The following is a 26817-nucleotide window of genomic DNA, read 5'->3' as shown; positions in this document are numbered from 1 at the left end:
ACTGAAAACCCAGATCCTTTGAAAACCTGCTGCCACCGGCCACAAGCACGGGCCCATTAGCAGGAGGGATGAATCCAACATCTCTTCTTGCACAGAGAACATCTGCCTCCAACTACACCCTAAAAGACCAATCGATGCTCCAGCTCCCCGCAGTTTTCCAGGTGGGCGACCAGAAGACAGGTTCATAGAGGTGGATCCAAAATCCCAGGGGGGTGCTGGAGAATCTCCTTCCCTCCACCGCAAACCTGGTCCTGCGGGGCTCGAAGGTGCCCGGCTCCCCCAGGAGGGACCCGGGTGTCCGGGAAGGGAGGTGCAAGGCGCTCCGGGGCGGGTCTTGGGCAGGTAGGGGCGGGCTGAGCCTCGGCTTTTGGCAGCTTCACAACAAGCAGAGGGAGCAAGGAGGACCCGGCGGCTGCTGCGGAGGATGCTAAGTTTGTGCTGGTTGCTGCTCCCGCTGGTGAGTGCCCGGCGGTGATGCCTTTGGGTTCGGGGAGGGGGGTGGGGGACAGCACATCTGGCACCTGACACTGTTGCCCACAGCTGGATGGCTCTGCAGCTGCCCTGCAGGATCCGGGGAAGGGAGGGGATGTCCGCAGAGGCAGGGTAACTTTTCTCGTAAAAGGGAGCAGGTAGAAAGAAAGAAAAATAAGGAAAGGATTCAAAAAAGGGGATGGGGATGTAGGAGGTGAGGAAAGAAAAAATATTCCTGAGTTAGAGGTTTGACCCAGCTCTTTTCTTTAAAATTTTCCATCCCTAAGATGCTATTAATAAATGCCTTTTCATTTCCATTCCTTAGAGTTGCAGTTTCCAAAGGACAGAAAAGCATCCCTAAATCAGAATAGCTGTAGCATGGCTTTAGAGGGACAAAAGGGGACAGCTTGTCCTGAGAAAGGCAACTTTGCTGAAGGAGGAGGATAACTAAAAAGGAATAGTTCCTCCTGATGGATTTGGGACATTTAGCTCTTTGAGAGGGCACTGATGTTTTTACTGCTGAAGGCATCTGCTTATAATATCACCAAGCAGGAGCATGAACAGCCTTATGTCTGCTATGCACTGGAGGCAGCAGGTGAGATTGTAACATTAAACATCAGGGAAGATGTATGAGCACAGAGACACAATTCAAGCACGTATATCCCTCCTTAAGCCCCATGCTCTACTGCTGGCATTGCCTGGACTGGTTAGCAACAGCTAGTGTAAGTTCAAGTACAATCATATATCCTCTTTCCCCTCAACCTTCAGCCTCAGAGAAGTGTTTGGAAACCTTCCTAGGGGTGTGATTCCCAGGGACTCATTAATTCTAACTTTAGCCATTTCACAGTTAAATGTTTAGTGTAAGCTGGGATTCAAGCTCCCACTGTAGTCAAGGGAGAGACAGTCACCTTTCCGGGAGGCATTTCATCTTGTCCTGAGAAAGACAGATGGGGCGAATGTTCCTCTAGGGCCCGTTTTCTTCCACTGGTAACAGTGAGAGCCTACAGGTTACAGAGAGAAGGTTACAGACTGGTCTTGACCCTTCAGTTTTAAAAGGCGAAAGGTAGGATTTCACAGTTAAATGTTTAGTGTAAGCTGGGATTCAAGCTCCCACTGTAGTCAAGGGAGAGACAGTCACCTTTCCGGGAGGCATTTCATCTTGTCCTGAGAAAGACAGATGGGGCGAATGTTCCTCTAGGGCCTGTTTTCTTCCACTGGTAACAGTGAGAGCCTAGAAGGTTACAGACCGGTCTTGACCCTTCAGTTTTAAAAGGCGAAAGGTAGGATGTAAATTTTCACACCTGCACCTCACATCCTCTGGAACTCATTTTTTCCTCTGTATTTACACAGTACTTGCGATAGCATATAGGTCGTTGCTACGTAAACCTTGTCACGTATAGGTATTATCATGTGTAATACCCTTCTTTCGGGGAAAACTAGTCAGCCTGAAGTGTTACACTGCTACAGGTAGAGTGACTTTGGCATCTGGACTAGCTTTTTTACACATAATACACGCACAACTTACTCTTGCAGCTGTCAGCAGAGTGGAGCTAACCTGAAGTGATGTATCATGCACATCTGTAGGCTGCCATGCATCATTTTAATGTTTTAGCATATTGCAGCAGACTGTGCCCATAATAAAAGAAATTCTACAAACTGCATGTTCTACGTACCTTTTAGCCTCAAACTATTGCTCAGATATGAACTCCAACTACATGTCTGGTAAAAGTCAGTGCTCTAAATATCAGTGTTTTTTGTGTCTCAAATCAGGTCTCATGGGAAGCTTTGTACCCTAAATTAGACAGTCAGGGAAGGCCAGAGACCCATAGGATGTACTGAGTAGGTCCTTTCATATTTCAAAGGATTATGTCAGAGCAGAGAAATAATTCTAGTGTGGATTCTGTAAATATTGCATTATTCAGATATAAAAATAAACCAGAAGGCTAATCCTGAAAACTTCTTCTGTGGAACCGGGTACTTTTACCTCCTATCAGCTCCACAGGGAGCTGTATGTTGCAGGATATACTTTGTGCCTTGCAGAATAGAGTCCTTGACATTAAAAATTACCATTTGCTTGTAAGTGACAAGGAACAGAGAGCAATTGGTGCTGAAAAGCATAAAAATGACTTTTCCTGTCCTAAAGAGTTCAGAGTCTCAGGAAACAAAGGATGGGGAACAGAAAAGACTCTGCTGAGCTAAACTGCTTTCTTCTTCAAACACGTAACGACTTTTAAATTTCTGGGGAAAGGGTTCAGTCTGATCTAATGAATGGAGGTGAGAATGGAAACATAGGTGGATTATCAGTGAGCTATACATTTGCTTTAACAAAGCCTTTCTTGTGGCAATAGGCATATGGATCCAAATCCGTGGCAAGATGCTGAGCTCCCAATAAAACAGAGCTGGGTGCCTAAATTTCTGATACAGCTATAGCTATTGCTATAGCCACTATTGGCTAATTTGTGTTGGAGGGACATACATGCTTCTTCTAGGGATCCGGTCCCTGCAGACCTTAAATTCCCTTCCATAGTGAAGCGGAGGTGTGGAAGAATCAGTCTGTTTAGGTGTTTGATTAGCCTGGAGGGAGTTAATGAAGGGAGACAGACTCCTGTACGGTGAGTCACTCTGTCCTCAAATAGGTGTCTGAGAGAGGTAGGAGGAATCCTTCGCTGGACCTGCTTGGCTGCCTTCATTGATCATTAAGGGAGGCTTGATGGGGGAGTTTAGATTAATCAGCTAAAATTATCTATCTAAAATTAGGAATCTTGTCTAAAGCTACTCATTTAGCCTCCTTCAATACTACTGGGAAGAGGTGGCTATGGCTTCACTCCAAGAACAGTGGCTATGGCTTCAGTTGAGTGAACTTGCTGATGGACTCTGACATGTAGGTTTCAGTTCTTTGGGATCAGGTGACATGAATGCCACCTTTAGGCCAACATGCTACACGTGCAAAAGGGAGAAATTTCTCTTTATTTTGGAGGAATACTTGCAACAGCAGAAAACGAGGATCCTCAGTTATTAGTGTTCTGTTATTCTTTAAGTGTTGCAATTAAATGCTCTACCAAATTTAGCATCGAGCTAATAAATTCATTTTCATTTTTCTCAAGCTAATACTAATTACGTAGGGTTTATAAACAAAATAAATCAGTATGGCCTTATTGTCACATACAGAATACCTATGAGTAAATACATATATTGACATACCTGGGTATGTATGTATAGCAACTACTGTTCTGTATAAGGCTATGCAGTTAAATACAGTCAGATAAATACAATCCAATACACAGAGGAGCATTCAAGCATTACTCCAATGTCTTAAAAACAATCTTGAAAAGATATTCCTCTAAATGTCTGTAAGGCAATCAGCGTCTCAGCTTCTCTTGTTCCATAGGTAATCGAGTTAGAAAGAGAAAACAAACACTGAAAATGTCCTCTAGGTAGTCATTTTCAGCGAAAAAGACTCCTGAAATAATCTGTTTATCTGGCTGAAGAGAAAGATTGGAAATAGGTCTTTACCTTTGGGGTTGAAAGCTTCTGGGATCAAGACTGTGTCAGAGCTTGCAAGTTGAGGGCAGGACTTTCTATGATAACTAAATACGTTGCTGGTGACTGGAGTCACGTCTCTGCTGTGGTGACCTCATGCTTTACAGTCAGTCAGAATCAAGAGTGGTAAACATGGCTTGGATATGGTAGAAACAACGTGGATGCTCATCTATACAAGCGCATTTGAGCGGTGGGCTTTTTTGCTGTATAAGAAATCTTTGGTTATTTTTTATAGTTTCTTGTAGTTTTCTGACAGAACACAATACTACATATATTACATTATAAACATCCCAGAATTACTCATAGGCCACAGTAGATAGAAAGATCCTTGCTGTGGTGATTGTGAATGTAGTTGTACTGAAATGGACAAGAGCTTATGGAGCTTGAGGTTGGTCCCAGCTCCCTTCAAAGCACAAGTGAAAATTGACCCTGACTTCAGTGACCTGTGCTTCCCAGTCTCAAAGCTTTTTAATTAACACTTGGCTTTTTGAGAAAGGAGTTAAGCAGATGGAAAATGACAGACCTTATGGAAGGTTTTGATGAGATACAGTCAACAATCTGAGAGGTTTATGAAAAAGGCCGAGGATTTCTTTGTCTTCTTCAGTTATTTGACCTGTGTTCAACGTTTTTCATGTGCCTTCTTCCAGCCTATAAGCCTTTCTTGTTCATCAAAATTTCAGTTGAAAAAAATGTATGCATTTCAGAGCATGTCCTGGTTCTCCGGACTGTGTCTTTGGCATCACTGGCCAACTTTCAGGACTGACTGAACACTTCATTCCACAGTTAAAAATGGGCAGGGGATGCAAGAGTTTTGAATGTCTTTGCTGTGCCTTTCTGTATTCTAAAATACCAGGTGAGTTTTAATCCTCCAAGCTGGGAGTCAGTGTGTGATGTGAATGGCAGACAACTCTGGGTTTGTATAAGGGAAACCTAAAATATTCAGGCATCAGAGTCATATCAGAAAAACTGGATAGGGGAAGCACAGACAGGGAGAACAGGGAGTACAAAGATGATTTCAGAGGAGATCTGAGGTGCGACCTGAGACATGAATGCAAGCTGTAGAGACAGAGGCAAAAAGAACAATGATGAATATTCTTAGTAAATGATTTATGCACTCGACACAAAACCTATTCATGAGGTTTTAGGATTGCACTGCATTGGAAACTAAACCGGATCACTGGAAAGACTATTCAAGTTCTTGAAACCTTCCCATCTTGCCAATGAATTCAGCCACTTCTTTGATTTTTGATTAATTTTCAAAAAGACTAAGTGTTACCAATTTATTTCTGGCCCTTTGATCCCATTGAATTGTTCTTTCAAAAGTGACTAATACATTCGATGCCCAGCTTTGAAGCACTTCCCTTGTTTACAGAGAGCATAGAAAATGTCCCTGCTTTCCCCCAAGTGTGCTAATGGACTTCTTAATGAGTGAAGATCTGTCTTTTATGTGACATCTAAATCACAGTTTTTCTACCACCACAACAGCCTAGGGGCACCATCTTTGGATGGGCTCTCGAGAAAGATTGCCTTTAACTAAGTTGCACTAAGTATGGCATGAGGTGTTGCTAGAAAAAACTCTCTTCCCCGTGCTTGCTAAGTCTGATGTTGTCCAACATGAACAAATCAAAGCCCAAAGTACCATTAGATTGTTTTTTCTGTTTGGATTTGGGCAAATAAATGAACTATCATCTAACAGTGGAAATACAAAACAATGTTATACTTACTATCAGTGAGTATACCACTTAAGGTTTCAATGCAATAACCTCACAGATGTTAAGAAATGGAAGTCCAAAAGTAAGCGCAAGCCCAAAATCTGGCTCTCTAAACTGTCCCAGGTTTTTAGCATGCCCATGCCTGTCATAGGTAACTTTTTAATATTCACTATGTGATTGCTTTGTTCCAGGCAAGGTCGTTTCAGTGGCTAGGACTTAGAGTTAAGACGCCCCTGTGAATTTTGGCTGGTCACTAATGTACAAGCCAGCAAAAAGGTCTTCTTGTTGTGATTCTCAGCAATGCAAAACCCTGTTCCTTGAGTACGACACTGCACAAAACCTGTAAGTTTTCTGTATCTTGGGGTGAAGGCACCCCACTGTGATTTTCAGTAAGGTTCATGCCAGGTTACTGCCTAGCTACTAGGAAATGTTGATCCAAGAAGTAGCATTTTAAATCAGCCTCTTATGCTTATTACTGTGGCAGGGAAGACCATGTCAGATTGGACATCCCTGCCTCAGAAATCTCTGCTTTGTTTTGGCTCCTAAATTATCCTTCCTAAGGTGAACAGGAGCTACTCTTTTCCTACAAGAGCTCAGTCATTACAGCAGATGCCTCCCAAATTGCACCATGACCCTGCAACAAATGCAGAGCCCCTGCTTTCTAGAAAGCCCCATCACCTAACCATTGTAGGCAGATTAGAGCAACAACATGCACTTTTCTCTCAAGGCACTGTGAGATTAATAACAAAAAATAAGTAAGCCATATCCAACAAATCACGAGTAATGTTCTGCCCCGAAGGCTTTTCTTTAACTGTAAAATGGTTTAATGTCTTTCTTTTTCTTAAAGCCTGAGGAAAACCAACAAATTGAAGCATCATCACTGTTCTGAATTTCTTGTATATGTGTCATTTTTTCTTTCTTTTTTTTCTTTTTTTTTGTAACAGTGGGATTATTTCCAGTAAGGCTACAAGATTATTAGTTAATAACACCAGCCTCATTTTTGCTTCTTGAGGGATGATCAGTAGGTTACATCTGCAATTGCACTTGATGTTGATTTTCAAACACCAAAGTGTCAGTGATATTTAACCTATACACTAGCCTATAACAAAAAAAAATGGGCTCTGGTGGCTATAGCCACCCCCACCCCAAATCCAGTAACCCAGAAGCAAAAAAATGTGAGCATGCTGATTATAATTGCTTAGCTATCGGTGGTAGTGGGGTTGATTACAATCTCACCATTGGTGAGTATCACCAGCAGTAGGTCAGGATTTCTAGAATAAATTGTAAAATCATGTTTTCTGGTGATTCATCACTGTTTTCCGAGGCAGGAGTCTGGAGTACATGAACTAGGGATCTGGTCTGTTATGGCAATTCCTCTGTCATGCATAAAACCAATGCAGTACAGCTTCCCTGCGGGTAGGGTATGGGCTTCCCCAGCCACTGTAAATGAATAGCACTCGACAGATTTCAGTGCAGCTCTGCTGAATTATGGTGTCTGGTTCAACAGGTGTAGATTTACCAAGGGAGAGAAAAAAGGACATGCAGCCTACTTCGAGCAGCAGGCAGTCTGGTACACGTATTCAATGTTCAATGTACCATTTGGGAGAGCTCAGCTGCTTAGTCCCTCATTTATGTTCCACCTGCATCTGCTGCATGTGTTGCTTAAGTTGGCCTTTGGAGAAGGATAACCCTTCCTCCTTTGAAACTTTTCATAACTAATTATGTTCATAACTAATTATTTCATAACTAATTATTATTTCATAACTAATAATTCCACCATTCGCAGCACCTCTGGCGTGAGGAGGGAGTTAAGTTAACCCATCTCTCCCAAGTGCTTCTTTCTCAAAGGCATTTCAAATCTCCTTTCATGGTTTTTATTTCATTTTGGGTTATGACTGGTCATTGCTTTCAAGCTTTTTGCCAGAGGACTTAGTATAGATGGTAGGTTGTATAACAGCATGTCAAGTTGTCATGACTTTTAAACATCAAGCCTAAGAATACTCCAAATACAAAGTTTCTCAGCAGTAATAAACTCCAGAAATTCCAGAAAGTAGAGAAATTACTTCTTTCCTGTCCAGTTGAATCCATCTTTATAAACTGAAATAATGAGTGATTTATGCAGCAATCATTTTGTTACACTACTCAAATAATTCGTTTGTTATGTAGGCTGAATGCAAAGTGAAATATATGTTAAAAGATGAAGTGATGAGCAGGAATCCTAATAATATCTGAAAAATTTCATTTCAGAATTGTGTTACTATAGTTGAACAGCAAGAAGTACTATTTTAAGAGTCACTCATGCTGATTTATAAAATATATTTTGAATTACCCACTGGAGGAATATAATGCATGAAAAATCCATGTCTTAATTTTCTTTTCAAACAGTGTCCTTCATCCTTTTTCTGTTCTAATATTAGGATATATGAGCCATCTCTAGGGCCTCATAATTAAATGCAGCCTGTCTATGCTACTTTAAAACCCAAATGTAGGCAGAATTTTTAAAGGTTTTTAAAGATAAAGTTGTGTTCTACTTTTTTTCCCCTAGGCAGATATTATTGCTAAAATATAATAGTCTACATGACTTCCAGTAAAGTTTCTGTGGAGGCTAAAAGAAGTTCTGGTTGCATTGCTCACTGAAAACATTCTGAAGGCCAATAAATCAACTTCCTCAGACTGAAAAGGCAATATAGCAGTGATGTTTTCATCTGTACTGTGTTTTCAAAGTCATTAGAGGTTTGGAATGGCCTACAGGCTTCCTCGGAACTGTCTCAGAAAGACTTCAATCCATCATTTCAATTAAAATCACTACCCCCTGAGCCCCCGTGGCTTTGCCTTGAATAGCATAGCTTGCAAAGGAGCACACCCTCTGCTCTATTCCATGTAAGACTCCCTATGTCTTGAAGATCCCAATTTCCCAAAGGAGGCTTTGGTGTGATATTCAGTTGCTTTCTAGACTCTGCTGACTCTATTGACACTGGGATTAATTCAGTTACATAAATATGGGTGTGTAGAATTATTTGAGATATCAAATAATGTATTTGAGACTTCTACATGGGGCTGGCAAAATTAATGCAGAATTTACACAAGAGGGCTGACATACCCTATAGCATCCCAAATGGCACTCATCATTCCTGGGTGAGTGAGACATCCTTTAAATTTCCTGGACTGCAAAAGAAGCTCAGATAACAAGCAGGCACTGACATTGAAGATTCTATCTCATAAATTAATTGCCTTTTCAGAGAATATAATTTTGGGATGTTCTAGGGTATTAAGAACATCTTCACAATCACAGCAGATACGATGCAGGACTACAGTAGACCTTAAACTTTCTGGAGTGAGAGATGGAGGCCAAGCAAAATACATGACAGCACCTAAATGACACTAGGTATCTGTACTTGAGAAGATGAATCTAGACCCTATTCAACAACTGATGTCTAGAAATCTATTTAGCTATTTAAATGTAGGTATCTTAATCTGTGAGACAAATATCATTCTGTAAGCTCCAAAAGAAGTCACTAATTTTTTCTCATTTCTTCATCTGATAAAATGAAACAGTGCCTCTGTCTAAGGAGTGTGTAGCAACTCTGCATCCTCAGGCAACATGTTGATAAAATTCTGTAATCACTCAGATTAAACTATGGCTAAGGCTATTATTTTTCTGATTTCACTAAATTCTTGGACTTCAGTATTTCTTATTTAAGCCCCAATGGACTTAAAACTTCTGGTCCTATTTATTACTTCTATTTTTGTAACTATACCAACTGCATTCAGAAGGGAAGAGCTCACACTGCGCTCTCTCAGTAGAATGATTTTTATGGCATTATAATCTCAAGGTTTCAAAGAAGACCAGGAGCCCATTCTATTAGTATCAGCATCAAAGCAGAGTAGGCACGCTCTCCTGAAGAGTAATTAAGACTTTATTGTCACACTTGGGGTTAGTTCCTCCAATAAAGAAAACTTGATTCTTGGGATCTTCCAGGGATCAAAAGAGGAATATTTTGCCAATAGGTAGTTCTAAACACCCAAAATAATTAACTAAAAAAAACCACCAAACAATCCCATGTATATTTAAATAAATTTATTTATTTTTATTTGTTTTATGGGGTGAGTCTGCATGTATGTTTGGGGGACTCAGTGTGAATATTCCCATAGCTGATGGATTCATTCAACTTTGGCCAGTTGACAAAAAGGTGGAGATCCAAAGACTGTGAAATCTATTTAAGCTTTGTGAAAAACATAGGTGTAAATAAGAGGTGGTATAAATGTCCAGATTGGAGAAGAGGTGCTATGTGAGTTTGACTATTGTGATACACTGAAGAATCCATACAAGTATACATATCCAGATGCATATACAAACTGATAAATGTATGAGATCCCAGCCTCCTTCTGCCATTTACCTGTCCTTTTTGCAGAAAAATCTTCAGCTGGAGTTTTCACATTCTTAAACCTCAACGTATCAGCCACAAGGTACAAACCGGAAAGAAACCTGGCTCTTCTCATTCCGATAATCACAGAACTTCTTGGTTTGTTTTGTCTTTCTCTCACTGAGGTTGTGGGAATCCATCCAGAATGCAAGATATTCCAGCAGGTGGTCAAAGAGGAGGCTCTCTGCTTAGAAAAGAATGAATCTGTTTCACCTGATCTTAAAGGTAACGGTCCTTATTGTCAAACTCTGATATAAATATCCCTTGTATATCATTTCAGGGGCACAATGTCAAGATACCATTTGTTCTCCTGAGTCAAGATTTGATTCCTATTTTATCTGGTTTCTTAATAGTTTGAAGTGCTGCTTCTATAGGCTGAGACTTTACCTCATCTCATTTTAGACATCTTTAAAAGTTCAATGTCTAAGTCAGGACTTGTCTTCTTAGATTCCCTGCAAGTAAATGGGGGAAGATGGGTGTCCCTAGAACATGTTTCATTGCCTCTGGTTTAGATGCTTACTTTAGGATGAAATGAATCATTCTCTGGAGTTGTATTTCTCTTTACTAACTACAGATTGAGACTAAGATGATTAGTTCAGACCCTGACAAGTTTAGAGGCTTAGTTAGGGCAGGAAAACTCTACTTGGAACGTCTTACATTCCTAAAGTATTTGGTGTGTTCTTTACTTATATCCAAAACTGCAAAGAAGCTTTCACAGAAGACACTGAAAAGCATGTTGAAATTATATTGTGTTGGGAATCATTCCAATCTGGTGAAAATGTTCTTTGCAAAAAAACAAAAAAAAAAACCAATCCCAACTTCTTCAAAATATTTTATTTCTACATTTTTGGAGGTCCTTTGGTTCTTTGTTTGAAAAGATTTATTGTGGTGGTGTTTTGAAATCTATTACATGCTCAAATATAAATTCTGAAAATCAAAATGAACATTTCAGAGAGCTTGTAAAATATTTTTTTAAATGCTCTGTAGAGGTTTCTCTTTGCTGGAGTTTTGGCATTGTGGAGATGTTTTAAATTGATTCAAAGTGAAATTTCAAAATGTTCAAACTCTTTCAAAACTTCAGTCATATTTTTTTCTGTCCAACTTTGCTTAAAAAAGTATAAATCCACCTCAGCGAGATTTTTCAGTTGCCATGAATTATCAGATGTTCATTTTCTACAGAGGAGTTATGAGACATGAGGCCTCATGCACTTGGTATGAATAGAAGTATTGCAACCACCTGGAAGTCTACCTTTAGCAGCCTACCAAAATTTAGACTAACCTCCAGGATATTTCCTTTATCTTCTTATTTATGTTAACATAAATATGTTATGATTATGTTAACATAATCACTCTGATGTCTGATACCCTTCTTGTACTTGCCTACTGTATTTTAGTAGTATTTCTCCCCCCTCCTTTAATCAAGTCCAGAATACCTCCTGGACACATTTTGCACTTGGAACACCCAGTAACCCACCCAAAAAAGTTCTGGCAAAAATCAGGCATTTTTTATAATGATTTATTACATGCATTACAATATGACATTCCAAGTATTTTTCTCTTCACCAGAAAAATAATTACATTATTTGGGAATCCTCTTTGTAGCAAAGGCTACTCAAAGAAATAAAAACTGCTCAGATTTCTGTTAAACTATTTTAAAATCTTGAACCTTGTCAACTCTGATCTTCTCAAAGCTCCCCTTTCCACCTTTTATTCCCTAGAGATGGAAAAACTTTAATCAAAATCTGTTCTGGTATTTACAGCCTTTCTCAATATAGTTTAAAATGAAACATTAGATCAGGAAAAACAATTAATCCCCAATATTTTATCTGGGGTATTTTAAAACTAGACAAAGATTGGTAAAAGTCCCTGGCTTGCTTTTCAGTTTTCAGGAATTGCACGAGACAAACTGAAGGATCACAATTTGTACGGAGTTACTTCTCAACACTCACAGAGAATCTGAGCTGGAATTAGTCTATGTTGCAGACTTTTCAGTTGAAAGTAGTTCCACATTATTCTTGTACAAAACGGTGTCTAATGGGTGTCATCAGTAGAGTCTAGGGTGCAATTCCTCTCATCTTGAAGTAGATGTGTAAAATAGGTCAATTGCATCAAGCTCTAAAAATGCTTATTTTTCTCCATTGTCTAAAAAAGAAAAAGCCCTGGGTTACTGAAGAAGACTTAAATATCTATGACATCAACATTACTTGATATAATTCCTACTGCAGTTGTCTTGATGGAGTCTCAGGTGACTTGGACAATCATTAGTCTCTTGAAAGCCTTGGCGTGTAAAATGTTCTTGCTGCCTCTGCACTCAGCAGTTTCTCTGATAGAAACTGTAGAACTCACTGGCAATGAAGCCAGATCTAAGATTTAAAACATACAGGTTTCACTCCTACATAAGGCCACCTGGTTCTGGTTTTTAACCCCACACTGTCAAATACAATAGATTTTTAGACAGAGCTCCTCAAAGGTACTATAGTTCCTCTAAGAGGGACCCTTAAGTCCCTAAGTCTGTGTGTGTGGGCCACTGCATGTCTAAGTAGGACTCATATTACCTGACTTTATTCATTTGAAAATTAGCAGCCTAATAGTTTAGGCTGTAATCATCAGAGAGCCCTAGGTATTTGCAGCCAGTGATTCATCCTGTCCTCAGAAAGGAGCTGCCAATATATGCGATGAATCATGTGCTGGAAGTCCCTGTCTCTTCCTACTGATTACAGAGGGAACATAGCTAAGATTAGCTAACATATTTAAGATAATTAAAACTAGAGATAATGAATCAGAGCTTCTATTTTCCCATCTGGCAAATTGGGGATACCAGGAATCTCATCCTCCCAAGGGTGATATGAGGATAATGCTGTGGGAGATTCTCAGGACTATCCTTTCAGAAGCCGAAGAGTAACTTTCCTTAGCTCCAGGCAAGTAATATTGCTTCCACATTTCAGCTCTTGACAATTTTAGATTTGCCTTGTCATCAGTCACAGAGGAAACAGAAAAGAATCAGTGAAAGAAAATAACACCTCCCAAATGAAACTCATGCACTGCTTTATATCCACCTTACGACTATCTAGAGATTAGTTTCAGTTACAGCGCGGTGCTTTTTTTATTGGTTCAGGCACCTTTACACGCTGATAATTTTTCTGTTCTGCACCCACCTACATGCCAACAGAACTGCGTGACCACAGCTTGAGTCTCAATGATGTGATGCATCCGTGCCAAAGCTGTGATTAACTATAACTTCTGAAAACCTTTTTTATTGGACTCGTAGCTAGTAGCATGTCCTGCGTCATCAGCTAGCAACCTCTGGTTTAGGGAACCTCGTGAATGCCAACCAGTCAGACCTATTCCTGATGGTAGTTATTGTATACGGTGCTGAGAGATGTTCTTCTAGTTTGGGATGAATCTAATCCTTGTTGAAGTCCACTGTAAAAATGCCATTGATTGCCTAAGACCAGGACTTCAGCCCTTATATCCTTTAAGTCAGGTGAAATTGGTAGACTTTAAGCATGGAATCAAGAGACTAAGGCTCTTAAGTTTGATGTTTTTCAATGAGAAATCTCAAGTGCTAGTATTTATTCAATATTTTGATTTTGGTCACTTTTGTTTTGACAGTAGAAAGAGCTCCAGTTGTTTTGACTTTCAGATTGTGTCTGCTTGAATTCCAGGTACATTCTCTCATGAGATAAGGTGGGGGAAGGTCCAGCTGGAATGCCAAGTGCATATGTGAGCAACGATGCATTCAAGGAGAAGAGCAAAACAATACAATCTTCCACCTGCAGAGCTGCATGTCCTGTTGTGGCTCTTCTTCATGCATGTGAATTAGTGGGAAGCCACAGACCATCTCATTATGGGAGATCAACTGTGTGATATTCTGTGTGTGTTTATTTAGAGGCACTTTTTTTTCAGGATGCACCAGAGATTGGGATGGTCTAACCTGCTGGCCCAGAGCCACTTTTGGGGAAGTGGTTAAAGTTCCCTGTCCGAGATTTTTTGAAGAAATCACCAATATCCATGGCAAGACTTTTTTCCTATTCTTGTTATTTCTAGATATTGTGAAAATAAATTCTAATAGTTAAAGATTCAGTAACTTACTTATTTTCCTGATTCACAATGCTATTTTATGTCAGCTGACATAGAGTAATTATCCAGATACACAGTTTGGCTTATGGTCAATATTTGGTACTCTTCTGTTTTGTGTTATGCTGTACTAATCGTCTGATCTCTTTGGTGGTCTAAAAAACATGGGTAATTGCACTATATTGCTAAGGTTATAAAGGAATATAAGTATGTCATAGAATCACTGATTTATAAAGTAATAGAATAATTAATGTTAGAAAGGTCATCTAGTCCAATCCTCCGGTCAGAGCAGGACCAAGTTCAAAAATTATATTTAACTTCAAAGCTAGATCAGGTGTCTCAGGACTTTGACCACAAACACAAATTATGTTGTAAATGCAGGATAGGCTGCGTAATTTGATTTCCTCTGTGTAAAGATTGAATTCGCAGAATGAATTTCCTATATGAAATGTAGAAGTTCCACTGCATGTTGAAATGAATGGGAACATCTGTCTCAACTTTTTAAATGATAGATGTATAGAATATTATGACCCTATAGCTAGCCTTGCTGAACATGACTAGACCTGTAAGTGCCTAACTTAAGAATCAAAGTGGGAATAAAAATTTGTTATTTCTTGTCAAAACTTAAAGAACACCCCCCTCTATAATTCATTCTCTGATATACTTTACAATCAAAGGCTTCCTTCAGAGAAACTGTACACAGGAGGCATATTGGTCAGAACCATTCCCACCATATACCATTGCCTGTGGGTTCGATGAAGGTTCCAGTAAAGGGCCTGAAGATCAGGTGAGTTTTTGATTTCCTGCTCGTGGACATCTCCAGAGCACCCTCTTTTGAGTGTGCTGAGTAGTTGCATGCTTCTACACATATGAGCCTTGTCAGAATCCAGTAATTACACATCTTCAGTGCTAAGCTCAAACCTTTTAGGTATATTTAGAGACTGTTTAACAAGTTAGGCTTAATATAAAGCAAAGGAGTAGCAGGTAGCACTTTCCTCTCTATCCAATTGTCTCCTCTTGGTGTTAATCAGTAGACTCACGATTAGTTCACTTGTCCTGCCTAAAAAAGACTTTGGTTCTCGAACAGGTGATTTGAATCCACATCATGCACCCATCTCCTGGGGAAGCCCTACCAACCGGTCTGTGGGGAATTTTACAGGGAAAATTCCTTCAGTTCCCTCCTGTTGCTTGTTTTTCCAGATTTTATTTGAGTCAGAGAAAAAGATTCCGTAACTTCACAGCATGGTGGTCAATGCACATCTCTAGGAGGGAACTCTTGGATGCCATTGAGTATTTTCACACGTTATCTCAGGTGTTCAGTGAAGTAGGAAACGAAACCCTATTTTTCCTATCTAAAGAGCATCATTAGATGCTCACTTAGGCTCCAGGAGTGTTTCTTTTTCACCCATATCTTCATGTGATTTAAATTTCCGTGTTCCTCATCATCGATTTGGCCCCAGGATAGGAATGCCTCACACTGCATTGGTGGTGTTAGTACCTCAGTGGTGAGCTTTACTTCATGGCTGAAGGTTGTTGATTAACAGAGGTGTGCTCACTGCTTCTGCCTCTTGAGTTCTGACCTTTGCTAAATGGGACAGTCCCAGCATGAGAGAATAGGGGTGTCTCCATCCCCTCATCTCCTGTCTGTATGGGGCAAGGCTCATCCATCTTGTGCAAATGCACTAGCTCCTGGGGAACATCACCGCCTCCTCCTCCTGTCGTGGTATTTTGATAGAAGCCATAGACTACCTCCAACCTATGAAAGAAAAGGCTAACTCATATAACTCCTTGTGAGTGTTTTTGGTTCTCCAGGCATGAAAGCTCAAACACAGCAGTTCTGCTTCAGGTAACTGAATCTTTAGGAAGTGTAGAGACAATTGGAGTCCGCTACTTGGCTCCATGAACTTAGAAACTCAAGCACAGCTGTAATAGGCAGTACAGATATCTGGAGCAAAATTCCCCAACTGTAAACTGAGAATCTCTGTACTTCTTTACCCTGTGGGGAAACTAGAAAGATAGATGCTTTAAAAACTTCTGGAAAGTTGCTGGAAACCACACAAGCAGTTCAGAAGGGCTACGAGACTGGTAAGGTGCCATGTGTTCTAGCGCACGGTTCTCCAGCCATGGGACCAGTTGCCATGGCATGGCTCTCACCCACAGAGCTAAACTCTCTTACTCTCCAGACCAGGGTGGCTTTCTCCAAGCAGTCCCTGGCTTGTGCTAAGCCAGGCTTAGTCTGTAGCTGGACTAGGCTGAAATCAAGCAAGGGACTATATTTACATTTTAACATTATAGAAGATTTCAGGGCAGAGCTCATGTCTGTGCTGTGGCTGTGTTTAGTTTGTTATGTCAGACAAACCCACAAAGTCTATAAAGGGAAGATAAGATCGGTAAGCTGTATTGCACTGTAAACATAGGGAAGTAGGTGAGAAGAATCCCATTTATATTCTAAGAGAACCACTTTTTTGTATTTTGTACCTGCAGTGAGGACTTATGATGTCTTCTGCATATAGTGTTGGTTTTTTAGCTACCCTACAAAAACAGATAAAATGCATCGAAATACTTCACTGTTCAATTGAAGAACCTATTTTCTAATTTTCACCTGTGTTTTGAAAATACCGTATAAAAGATTAGGAATATTTCAGAAACACCGGGATGATTCTTAGGTTGTCAAGGTTGCACGATTTACTTATGGATCTACTGAAAATTGCTAATCAGTTGTCTCAACCTAGGATTGCTGCCTTTTGGATAAACAGAGTTTATTAGAGAACAAAGTGTCCATTGCATTTGCAAGGACAAAATTTGCCTGGATTCAGATAATTTAGTTTCTTGGGATTTTGAATAATTAGGTGATCTTGTAGTGAATTAGGATAAAATTTGTATAGCTAAAGCAACATAAACATCCTTCATTTTTCTTGAGACACAGGATATTTGAATGCAAAACAAACAAACAAATGAACTATAAAGAATTTACAGTGTTACAATATGCGGCTACTGAATGAACTGTTTATCCAAAGAATTAAAGACTGTGAGGTTATTTTCTTGGCTTTAACTTTCCTACTTCCACCATGTGATGTGACCGTTTCCCAGTGTTTTGGTTTCCTCACCTGCAAAATGCAAGTTTTATTTCTCTTTTAACTATGCTGTTTATGAAAATAAACACTTATCAAATCAGTAGGAAACGTCCTTTAAGCTAAACAGAGTAGAATCTGGCCCAAGTCTAAAGTGATGGATTCACAAATCACCCATCAGCAAGCTTCAGTGCCCTAGGGGTTTTAGGTACCTATAGGAGAAAATGTAGTTACTTAACAAAAGTAACATTTTCCTGTTGAACATGCTCAAAGGGGTCACTACTTCGTATGATCCTGTGGGCTGTGGAATCTGTCCCATGTATAAGGTTATGTAGGATTCAACAGAAAAAAGGTGTGTCAATGATGGAGGAAAAAACCTGAATCAGATCTTAAGCATGTAAAGCAACACATAGGTGATGGGACTGACTAGTAAGGGAAAATGTATCTTAGTGAAATAAGCACACCAGCGTGCATGCTGCATAACCACCAGCATTGGTCTGTGTTCTCTTTTTCTCATAGAAATCATATTATTCTGCATTTTGGCGTGTCTACACTGCTGGCTATGCAGCATCAGTGACTTCACTCATTACAGCTCTAATTGTCTTTGCTGCCTTCAGGTAAAAAAAAAATGGTCTCTTTTTCCAGGATGTCTTAAGATAGCCTCATCCTAATTCCTCTCAAACCCTCTGTGGGGTTTTTTTTGTGGATTTTTTTAATTATTATTTTCAAGTCTTTCTCAGCCATAACACCGTTGATGGCAATGGGTCATTCTCTATTTATGTTGTGGCATTTCCCTGCAGATGTTAAAACAATAAAGCTGGCTGGGCAGTCTATCTTAGTCTCTTTAATGACACCATACAGTGGAAATGCTCCAGCCTGTTATCACTATTAACATAAGATAACTATTCCTCCAGTGCATAGCAGGACACATTCTGCAGAAACTGAGTGTCTCATGTCCCTGGACCGGTAGTAATTCTAAACTGTCCATTCCTTCTGTGAAAGACCATTGCTTCCATAATTTGGAGCTATAGAAAGAGATTTAAAGAGATCTAAATGTCATGTTTGATGACTCTGGATATTAGGAAATGGATTCTCGTTTTTATTGGTTCCAATGCACTTGGAAAAAAGCCTTAAGCTTACTCTGCAGACAGGAACACACAGTACAGAAGCAGCTCCGTAACTGGCGTGGATTTGCAGTCTCAAAGGTCATACCATTAGTAGAGAGATCCAGGACCAAGAGGCTGATCTGTCCAAACTTTGAAGGAAATTCCTTCAGCTCAAGTAGGGAAATGCAGTCTAGGGTAAGACAGCTACTTCCCTGGCAACCATCCCACAACGTGCGACCGACACCTATTCAATATTCTGTTTTCCTCTGGCCAGAAAGGGACTGAAGAGCCTGTTGCAAGCTTGTTCAACAAAAAATGCTATTTAGAATAATTAAAAGACATTATTGCAATAAAGCCCAAGAGTCCCGGAGTTACTCTCTGCTTCTGGCATCTCCTTTAAATGTGTGGTGATTCAAGGACAATTATACTAGCATTTTTATTAGCTTAAACAGATAATAACTGCTCTGCTCCCTTGTCTAGCTCCCTCTTAAATAGTGACAGATCATTTATTTGCTTTGGAAGGTTTTTTAAGTCACCCTGTATTTCTGTCTGAGTTTTGATGAGACCATGAGAAATTTCTCTTGAAGAACGATTTTTATTTTCTCTTTCCATGTCAGAAAATTCCACTGTACACGGAATTACATCCATATGCATCTGTTTGTCTCCTTCATCCTGAGAGCAATTGCTGTTTTCACCAAAGATGCCGTTTTGTTTGCAGATGAAACTATGGACCACTGCCTAATGTCAACGGTACTAAATTTCCCCTCTCTCTTATCTTTGATTTAACATTTAATTCTTGAGCCAAAGAGAACGCGGAGATTTCTTAATCCCATTTCTCTTCAGTTTGCTAGAACTGAAATCTTAAAACAAACAATATTACAGAAACCCAAAGACTATGTGCTATGACTACATTCAGCTTGATATATAAAGTACAGGTCTGTTGACTCTAATGAAGCTGTAGCAATTTCTATCAGTAAAGAATTTCTTCTATAAGACAAGGCCAATGTTTCAAAAAACTCAAGTCAATTGAAGTGATGGAATCCCAAACCTACTGAAATCTTGTAATAATTTCTTCATTCTTGTGGGGTGACATTGAATTTTGCCTGTACTTGTAAAGAAACCAGACACAATGGAGAGTAGACCTAATAGTTTTTTCTTCCTCTGCTTTTCCAGGTTGCTTGTAAGGCTGCTGTGGCATTCTTCCAGTTCAGTATTTTAGCCAATTTCTTCTGGCTTCTTATAGAAGGGATATACCTACAAACACTGCTTTTGCTGACCTTTGTTTCGGACAAGCAGTATGTATGGTGGTTCATATTTACTGGCTGGGGTTAGTAGTCTTTTCCTCTTTGTGTTATTTAGTATTTCCATTTACTTTCAGATCTAGATAAAATATTTGTTCTGAGATAAAAGGTGCCTATCAAAGGTGCCACCTTTCTGATGAAAGTTCCCCATTCATCTAGTACTACTACATCAAAACCACACCATTATTCTGTCTTCTTATTTTGTTAGATATTTAACCGTTCAAAACTTTGAAGGAGAGGATGGGATGGATTACTAGAAGCACTATGATATGCCTACTGGAAAGACTACAGCATTCATCTCTGTGATTGGAATTAATTTCATGCAACTACAGTAATTTAAAAGTTAGCCATCTAATCTAAATTATCTCTCCAGGTTTCTCCTGCAGTCACTAGAGTGAGGTAGGCATGCCGAGGTGGTGATTAATCCAGTCCTGAAGAAGATGAGTAATGTGGTTGAATAACATCCTGGAAACATTTTGCCTTCCTCCACTGACTAAAGAAGTTTGGGTGACTAACTTTAAGTTGACATTTTTCTTTTAGTAAGCAGAATTAGTTAGATTAATCTTAAATCATGTTGAGTTCAGGCCTAGGAATCAAAAAATTCTATTTTTTCAGAGACCTTTTGGCTTCAGGGAATCTTTTGAGCTTATACAGCAATTAAAATTATGTCTGATTTTTAGAATATGTGCAGGTAATATATAAAATTTCTTTCACTGCAAAGAATGGTTTATTGTGACTCTCAGATATTCTTGTACCTCATCTTAGATATTCTAAAACAGAGGAACACAAATTGAGTGGTTACACAACATTTTTGTCTTAGGAGTGAAATTCAAGTTCTCCTGAAGTAAATAGTAATTCATCCTTCATCTTCAAACTCTCAGACTTTTTTTATGTAATTAAATTTTAAAAGTCTGCATTTTATAAACGGGATGTTAATTTGGAGCTATTCCAATTATGATATCCTGATGCTTAGACCTTGATTAATCACAGATTGATGCTTAGACCTTGATTAATCACAGCTAACTTGAGATAACAAAGGAAACACCTCAATTAATAATATAGTAATCTTCATCTCCTTCTATAATCAATGGAAAGTGAGAGACATCTCAGGGGCAACTCAGATCTTAGGTGATATGGAAATATTTCTCTTGATTAATTAAAAAGGCAACTTGAACTGAATATGGTCCCAGCTTAAAGGCCTTGAACAAAGGTCTAAAATTAAGAAGGACAACTTCTGGGCCTTTCCTACAGATCTCAAATGATACTTAGAAAGATATTACTTGTATTTCTATGGATTTATCAGTGAAAATGTCACCTGCTTCAGATTAGAGCCCCCTTTGTGGCAGGTTTGAAAGTCACTTAGTCTTTAGAAAATTCAGTTCCACAGAATGAGAGCAAAAGCAACTGCTATTTTATAGATCTGCTTAAAAAAAGAAAAAAAAAAAAGAAAAGAAAAGAAAGAGAAATAACTATTCAGTCATAAATACAGAAAGATAAGCAGTGACAAGGTGAGGTTAGAAATCACCAATTCATGGATTTAGCTAAATTCTCATGGAATGCTAATCAATTGATGGGTCTAGAGTCATTAGTAGAGACTCCTTAGGACAAAAATGTGAACTTTTCCAGCTAGTGTACAGAGAGTTGTATGCTGACCACAATTCAAAAGATAAAAGAGCTTTAGCTAAATAAGTGATTCCTCCAGCTTCACAAGTGCTCGTAATTCATATCCAAACCTTCAAGTAATTCTTACCTGTTATTTTTGAAAAGATAGTTTCACAGCATCCCTATTCTCCTTTGTTTTGATTTCATTCTTCTGTGGTTCTTTTTTTTCTTTTTTTTTTCTTCCCTGAACAGTGAGCTAAGTTCTTTCATAAGTTATTTAAAATCGTCTGGCCCATTGTTTGACCTTTAATGTACATCCAATCTGCTGCACTGTGAACCTTCTTGGAATAAAGTTTCCATGGGACATGGTATTCAAAACATTATATTGTGTGTTCCATGTTGATTTGTCCAGGAGCTCCCACTGCTGTGATATTTGCTTGGGTCCTCACAAGAATCCACCGACAAAATACTGGGTAAGTCAGAGTTTGGATAAGGAAGCCAAGGACATCCTATTTTGTATTGTATTTTGATTTGCTAGTGAGGAATAAATAGATATAAAAAACAGAACAGCAAAAAAAATTGTTCCAACGTTGTGCCCCTAATCTTTAAACTTCATACGCAAGTAAGTGAGAAAATAGTTTTAAGTCTGATTTTGATGTGCATATATGGAGTAGTAAAACCTGGAGATATCGTAGTAAGTATTGACATTTCATTTAGCGTCCTAACGCCCAGTCCTTGAAATAATTATATTTTAAGAAAATCACTGCTTCTGTATAAAATCAGCCATAAATTACTAACCCTAATCTCTTCAAATAAGTGCCTCCCAAACAAACACATTATGTCCTGATAAGTAGTTTCTTCTTTCATTTCCATTCAGTTCTTTGATTCTCTTTTTTTTTTTTTTTTTTTTTTAATTTATTTTTATCTTTTAATATGAGAGCCAGGTGTAAAGCAGATGATTATTTACTAAAAGCTACCCTGAAGGCCTTCAGGTCATTTCACATGGATGATCAGTTGGAAAGGACATTATTTTACACCTACCTGCTCAGGACTCAGATTAATGATGTAGAAGCAGTAAGTTCTACGGCCCACCACATTTGGCACATCCTATTTTCCTTTCTTTATATTACTGCAGTACACCTGCAGAAGTTCTCCGCTGTAATGTTTCATAAGTGGAAGCAGTCTACCTTTCCACATCATGTGCTTCCTTTTTGTACCAGGAGAGGTGTGGGAAGATTTCATTTTTCCTCCTTTCCCACTGCTCCTCTTCCAAAGAATTGCTGGGTTTATCTGTTGGACCTGTAGCAGAAGAATCTGGCATAAAATACTCCAGTTACAGAGAGAGTTCAGAGAACAGTGAAGAGCAGGAACAAGAGCTCTAACAAATTCTCACAGGCTTAAAGAGAGGGCTGAAAAATATCTGAACTTTGGGTGCTCTTGCAGCAAAGTGCCTACCTGCTCTGATGTATTTTAGATATCCACTTTAATATGAGATTAATTGTGTCCTGCTGTATTGATCTCCTTTGACTGCAAAGGAAATGTAGTTGAATAGATGAAGACATCTACACAGTCAGATGAATCTCATCGCAGATCCTCCATTCTTTTGGTTGCTCTTCTAATATTAGATATATAAACAAACTACAGTATCAGAACCACTCATCTTTTACCTAATAGCCTAGTAAATGGGAAACCCAAGTTCTTCAGATACAGCTGGTCCAAACTCACATTGTTCATGTTGCAAAGACACACCTTACACTCAGACATGCTGGGATAAGTCATCATCTGTAAGCTTTATTATTATGCAGCCAAATACTCTATCACAAAACTGGAAGGGAAAATACGGGAAGAGGGAGCATGATATAACCTAGCATGTATGGCACTTGAGTGGAAAGAGTTAAGCTGGACTATTACTGATGTTAAGTACATGAAAGCCTCAAAACAAGGACCAAAAGCCCATTCTGCTCTCTCCCTTCAGGGTACCTTTACTAGGGCTCTAGATTTTTCTTGCCTATTTCCTCATGATCCCAAAGTCATTATGTTTGTGGATGCACAGTAGTTTAGTCTCTGATCTGTACCCTGTAAACCAGTCACTTTTTCAAACAGAAGAGCAGGAAAGAAGCCTGAAAATACAAATGTGCATTTCTTGACTTTGCTTTGGTTCTTCAACCGTTGCCTCTTACTGAATAAACTTCCTTTAGATTGGGCTGCACAGAAACTTTCAGAGAGGTATCAGGGTGCAAGAACTGGCAAGGGCCTTTAAATAGTGATTTAAAACTTAGTGTCCATCACTTTCCTATTCTGTGACAGAAATACTTTCATGTGTTGTGAAAAGCTCACATGGGATAGATAACATTATTGGTTTTGTTTGCTGTTTCAGATGTTGGGATGATGATGAAAATGGAGTGGTGTTATGGATCATCAAAGGCCCCATTCTGCTAACTGTATTAGTATGTTCTTTCATTTTGTCTTGAGTATCTTTTGAAATGTGAAAGCTAAGTTAATGTCTCCTTTCAGTAAGCTGGGAAAAAAGCAATAGCACATGCTAAGGTATTGAATTTCAAATAGTTGGAAATTATTGTATAGCATATGGTTTTGTTGTTGTTGGTGGTTTTGCTGGTTTTGTTGTTCCCCCCACAAACACCCTAAATCACAACCTAAAGGGTAAATCCCATATTTTTTAGAGTCATGCTAGGACATAATGGAATCATCTTGACACCTCCATTCCACATACCGTAGTTGTGTCCTTGTCTCTGTAAGTCATTTCTGAAGAAAGGCAATGTGTACTGGCATGACTCTTAGATAATATGAAGCTGGTTTAATACAAGAAATACATATAGATCATTTTATCTAGTATATTTTTAAAATGAGTTCTTAGGACATAAACTTAAGACAAAAAATCTCCCTTATGCACATATTCATTCCATCTAAATTTAGGGAGGAAACATTTGTCATTTAGGACTGTTATAAGCCCTATAATAAACAATGAAGAGAGCAAGGGGGACTATTTAGACCTTGTAAGATCTGCTAGGTGCTGACAGCGAATATTAGGACTTAATAGCAGACATAAAACGATATTGAGATATGCAGGTCTATATTCATTCAACATAACTTTCAGCGTATCTTTATGTATAGCTACATATTAGTGGGAAAAATAATACTATTTCTAATGCTATCAATTTGATCTGTGAGCAGATCTTCATTGGTTTATACCAGTGCAATTTCTATAACTGGGAATTTTCTGTTAATTTGTATCAATTGAAGACATGTCTTGATTTGTAGTACGCTTACAGATTTTGTCTTGTCTTTTCAGATTAACTTTATTATATTTATGAATGTGATCAGAATTCTAGTCCATAAATTGAAATCTCAAGAGGGAGGAGGGAGCCATTCAAGCCACTTTGTGTAAGTATTTCTGGGTCTCTTGGTATTGACCCATTCTAGCTGCTATACGAGATGTTTTATGGGCAGGAGCACAAAATGTTCTACTCCTTACTAATAGAAAGAAATCCCCAGAAGAAATAAAAATGTAAACTTTCCTTTTCATCCCAAATATCACATCTCTCTTTTTCTTCAGGGGGAGGAGGGTGGTGTGGATGTGTTGGGGACAATGAGAAAAGTAAAATATAAAGTATTACAACTCCAGCAGGACCCATCTTGAAAGTGTAAACACTAAATGTCAGGTAATGCATCCATCTTACTTCCAGTCCTTTCCACACAAATGGCCACATACAGAAAGATGCAGATAATTTCCTGTAAAATTCTTAGGAGTAACATGATGCTGATGTTCTGGTAATTGAACCTAGTCCTTCCTGTTTACAATCCCCTACACAATCAATGGGGATCTCATCAGCGCAGTCAGAGGACTCTAGTGAACTATTTGACTCATCCTAAAATATGTAGGTATGGCTGTTTGTTATGGCACAGGACCTAGCGTAAGCCTATGCCCTTCTGGAGTGAGCTGAAGGCCAAGCAGAATACCCTAGCACATCACCAGTGGCTCTTACACCACTGTTTCGGCAACTGAATCAAGTCCTATGGACAGTGATGATTAGATCTCCATTGACGGTTTTGGAAGTTGAGAGACTTATATGGGGATACCTACATGTGATTGAGATTAGTCTCAGGAGACTAGTTCAGAGTACTTAGTTTGGTGCACCTGTTTTTGCATGTGTAGGAGGGAGAAGAACCCTTAAATGTCAATCCGGAAAACTTGCATGCTGATGTGTTCGTCTTTGTTCACCAGGTGTTGACGGTGGGAGTGGTGGAAAATAATCTTTCTGTAACTTCATTGGATGTAACTGCCTCCATTATGGAGCTGTCCTCTGTATTAAAATTTGTTCCAACATACAATTGCTATCACTAGTTCCATATTTCTAACAGTGCATTGTTCTTTAATTGTTGGTTTGCCAGGAGACTTGCTAAATCTACATTACTCTTGATCCCTCTCTTTGGAGTGCACTACATTGTATTTGCATTTTTCCCAGAAAGCACTGGTCTGGAAGCTCGCCTTTACATTGAGCTGGGCTTGGGTTCTTTTCAGGTAAGCTGGACAAAATGTTTATCAGTCCTAAGAGGTTTGGGCTGAAACACCACACTGTCATGAGTTTTACATTTTAGGTTGGTTATTAGAGCAGGTGTTAATAATGTGTTTAAATTCAACACACACATTCCATCTTACTACTTTGCAAGCTCTTTCTGTTGTTTGTTCCCTTATCTTATTATTTGAAATCTCACACTAGTTTTGAGTTCTGACTCAGACTTCATATTAATAATCAGAAAAAAGAATACATCTACCTTTGTTGAATAACAATGACAGAGTACCATGAAGACCAGTCTATGGATTAAGGTGAACTGATTGAAGTTAATTCCACATATAATAAAGATGATGATAAGAGGATTGAAAACATAAGGATAATGTATAACAACCTGTTCTGCCTTTACCCTTTAGCAGTAATGAATCCATCGTGTTAATACTTCTTCGTTTCTTTTATTTTACTATACCACTGTTCAGAACAATATCTTGGATTTGAGAGGGCTGGGGCCTGGGTATGGTACGCGTTGTAATAAATAGCTGAGGTCTTTTTGCTTCCCATTTCCCCTGTACCCCACAACAGCTTGTCCATGTTCATATGTGTTGAAAGTGATCCCTCTTCATAGAATCATAGAATCATAGAATGGTTTGGGTTGGAAAGGACACTAAAGATCGTCTGGTTCCAACCCCCCCGCCATGGGCAAGGACACCTTCCACTAGACCAGGTTGCTCAAAGCCCCATCCAACCTGGTCTTGAACACTTCCAGGGTTGGGGCATCCACAACTTCTCTGGGCAACCTGTTCCAGTGCCTCACCACCCTCATAGGGAAGAATTTCTTCCTTATATCTAATCTAAATCTACCCTCTTTCAGTTTAAAGCCATTACCCTTTGTGCTATCACTACAAGCCCTTGTAAAAAGTCCCTCTCCAGCTTTCTTGTAGGCCCCCTTCAGGTACTGGAAGGCTGCTATAAGGTCTCCCC

General features: G+C 39.1%; 1 protein-coding gene across 1 annotated transcript; it reads left to right on the top strand.

Annotated features, from left to right (window-relative positions):
* Nucleotides 1–424: 424 nt before the first annotated feature.
* LOC104077837 (vasoactive intestinal polypeptide receptor 1-like) lies at nucleotides 425–25844 on the top strand (the record flags this gene model as incomplete). Its single annotated transcript, XM_009579226.1, has 11 exons — nucleotides 425–457; nucleotides 10273–10372; nucleotides 14054–14161; nucleotides 14902–15011; nucleotides 17815–17912; nucleotides 19019–19151; nucleotides 19575–19728; nucleotides 21717–21777; nucleotides 23682–23751; nucleotides 24615–24706; nucleotides 25715–25844. Coding segments are annotated over exons 1-11 (1089 nt in total), but the record flags the coding sequence as incomplete, so codon positions are not given.
* Nucleotides 25845–26817: the final 973 nt, after the last annotated feature.

This window comes from Fulmarus glacialis, unplaced genomic scaffold (genome assembly GCF_000690835.1).
Source record: "Fulmarus glacialis isolate BGI_N327 unplaced genomic scaffold, ASM69083v1 scaffold8696, whole genome shotgun sequence".
In the NCBI taxonomy this organism is placed as follows: domain Eukaryota; kingdom Metazoa; phylum Chordata; class Aves; order Procellariiformes; family Procellariidae; genus Fulmarus; species Fulmarus glacialis.
This window is presented reverse-complemented; position numbering and strand designations above follow the sequence as displayed.